Genomic DNA, 1,715 nt, shown 5'->3' with positions numbered 1-1,715 from the left:
CCTTGGATAGGGGATGACATCCCTTATATTCTCAACTCCGGTCATCATCATGATCAGGCGCTCAAACCCTATGCCGAAGCCGGCATGAGGAACACTCCCAAAACGTCTGAGGTGAAGAGACACTAGCCTCCAGGCAACTCGAAAAGTTAACCGGTACGCACCTGAGATCGCGGTACCACCAGTAGTCCTCAGCGTCCATGTTGAGATCAGATAGCTTCTTATCCAAAACGTCAAGACGTTCCTCACGAACAGAACCTCCGCATACCTGTCACATTCGAATAATAAGATAATAGTAAATCCCCCTCAACCTCACCTCGCCCACTAGAGGAGCAAGGATGTCCATAGCAGCCACAGTCTGCTTGGATTCATCCTCATCAGCTTCATTAGCTCGCATATAGAATGCCTTGATAGCAGCAGGATAGTTATATACAATAACTGGCTTCTTATAGATCTTCTCTGTGAGGTACCTAACCTAGCCATACCCAACCGACTCCGTCAACCCCACAACACCTTTCGTGCTCAGAGTCCAGATCAAAACCCCAATAGATGTTGGTGTTCTCGAACTTAGCCTGAAACGATCGACTTGCCAACGAGTGCAACTTGCAAATATCTTACCTTGCCGTTCTTCTGAGCCTTCAAAAGCTTATCGATGGCTTCAGTGTAGCTGACTCTGGCAAAGGGCTCAGCGATCAGGTTCTCAAGACGCTTGATGAGGCCTTTTTCGATGAACTTGTCAAAGAATGCTATGTCCTCTCGACAATGAGCTGACAATCAAAATATCCACAAAAAATGAACATCGTGAAACACTTCGCTCCGCTGTGTTCGAGACGAGATGATATCAGCATCAAATCTATGGGTTTCGAGACGCCTTCCTCACGTGTTACGTCTACTAACCCCACCAACTCGGTCGACGACTCAATCACCAGCTTCGTGATTTCGCATCAGCTCCCAATTTATATCGTTATTATTAAAGCTAAGATATTCTATGAATATTACCTAAAACATGGCGAGCGCAGTGCTGGATGAACTCCTCAGCACACTTCATGTTATCGTGGATATCAGCAAAGCACAGCTCGGGCTCGATCATCCAGAACTCAGCCAAATGCCGAGAAGTATGTGAGTTCTCAGCACGGAAACAAGGACCAAAGGTATACACATCCGACAACGCACAAGCGTAGTTCTCTACATTCAGCTGACCAGACACTGTAAGATACGTAGGACGACCAAAGAAGTCTTGCTTGTAGCTGAACATCGCGGGGAAGCGATATCCACTGTAGATAAGACAGATAGAACTCACTCAAAGCGGCCAGTGTTGGAGTCAATCTTGACGTCCTGATGAGCACCCTCGGCCTTCTGCAACAACGAGGTCACCTGAGCGAACCATCCTCAGAGCACAAGACCCGTATGTCCCTACCTGGAACATTTCACCCGCACCTTCGCAATCAGCACTCGTGATAAGGGGGGTATGGACATACTTGAAGTCGCGGCTCATAAAGAAGGCATGAACAGCACCACTCAAGGACGATCTACGGGGAGGACATAACCCAAGCAGGCCGCGGACGTCAGAGGTCACTCACCTCACACGAGCGACAGCACCAATGAGGTTGGTCCTGGGTCTGAGATGGGCGATCTCACGGAGGAACTCTCTACTATGCTGCTTCTTGGCAAGAGGATACGCGGCCGACTCAACTCCTCCAATGACCTGAACAAGGAAG

At 48.7% G+C, this 1,715-nt stretch overlaps 1 protein-coding gene across 1 annotated transcript; it reads right to left on the bottom strand.

Annotated features, from left to right (window-relative positions):
* Positions 1-18: 18 nt before the first annotated feature.
* On the bottom strand, positions 19-1,692 carry Pmar_PMAR009781 (asparaginyl-tRNA synthetase, putative; the record flags this gene model as incomplete). Its single annotated transcript, XM_002782835.1, has 9 exons — positions 19-106; positions 162-265; positions 314-467; positions 511-569; positions 616-764; positions 997-1,271; positions 1,298-1,371; positions 1,415-1,526; positions 1,578-1,692. Coding segments are annotated over 9 exons (1,130 nt in total), but the record flags the coding sequence as incomplete, so codon positions are not given.
* Positions 1,693-1,715: the final 23 nt, after the last annotated feature.

The sequence above is a fragment of the Perkinsus marinus genome (assembly GCF_000006405.1).
Source record: "Perkinsus marinus ATCC 50983 genomic scaffold scf_1104296938114, whole genome shotgun sequence".
NCBI lineage: Eukaryota > Perkinsozoa > Perkinsida > Perkinsidae > Perkinsus > Perkinsus marinus.
This window is presented reverse-complemented; position numbering and strand designations above follow the sequence as displayed.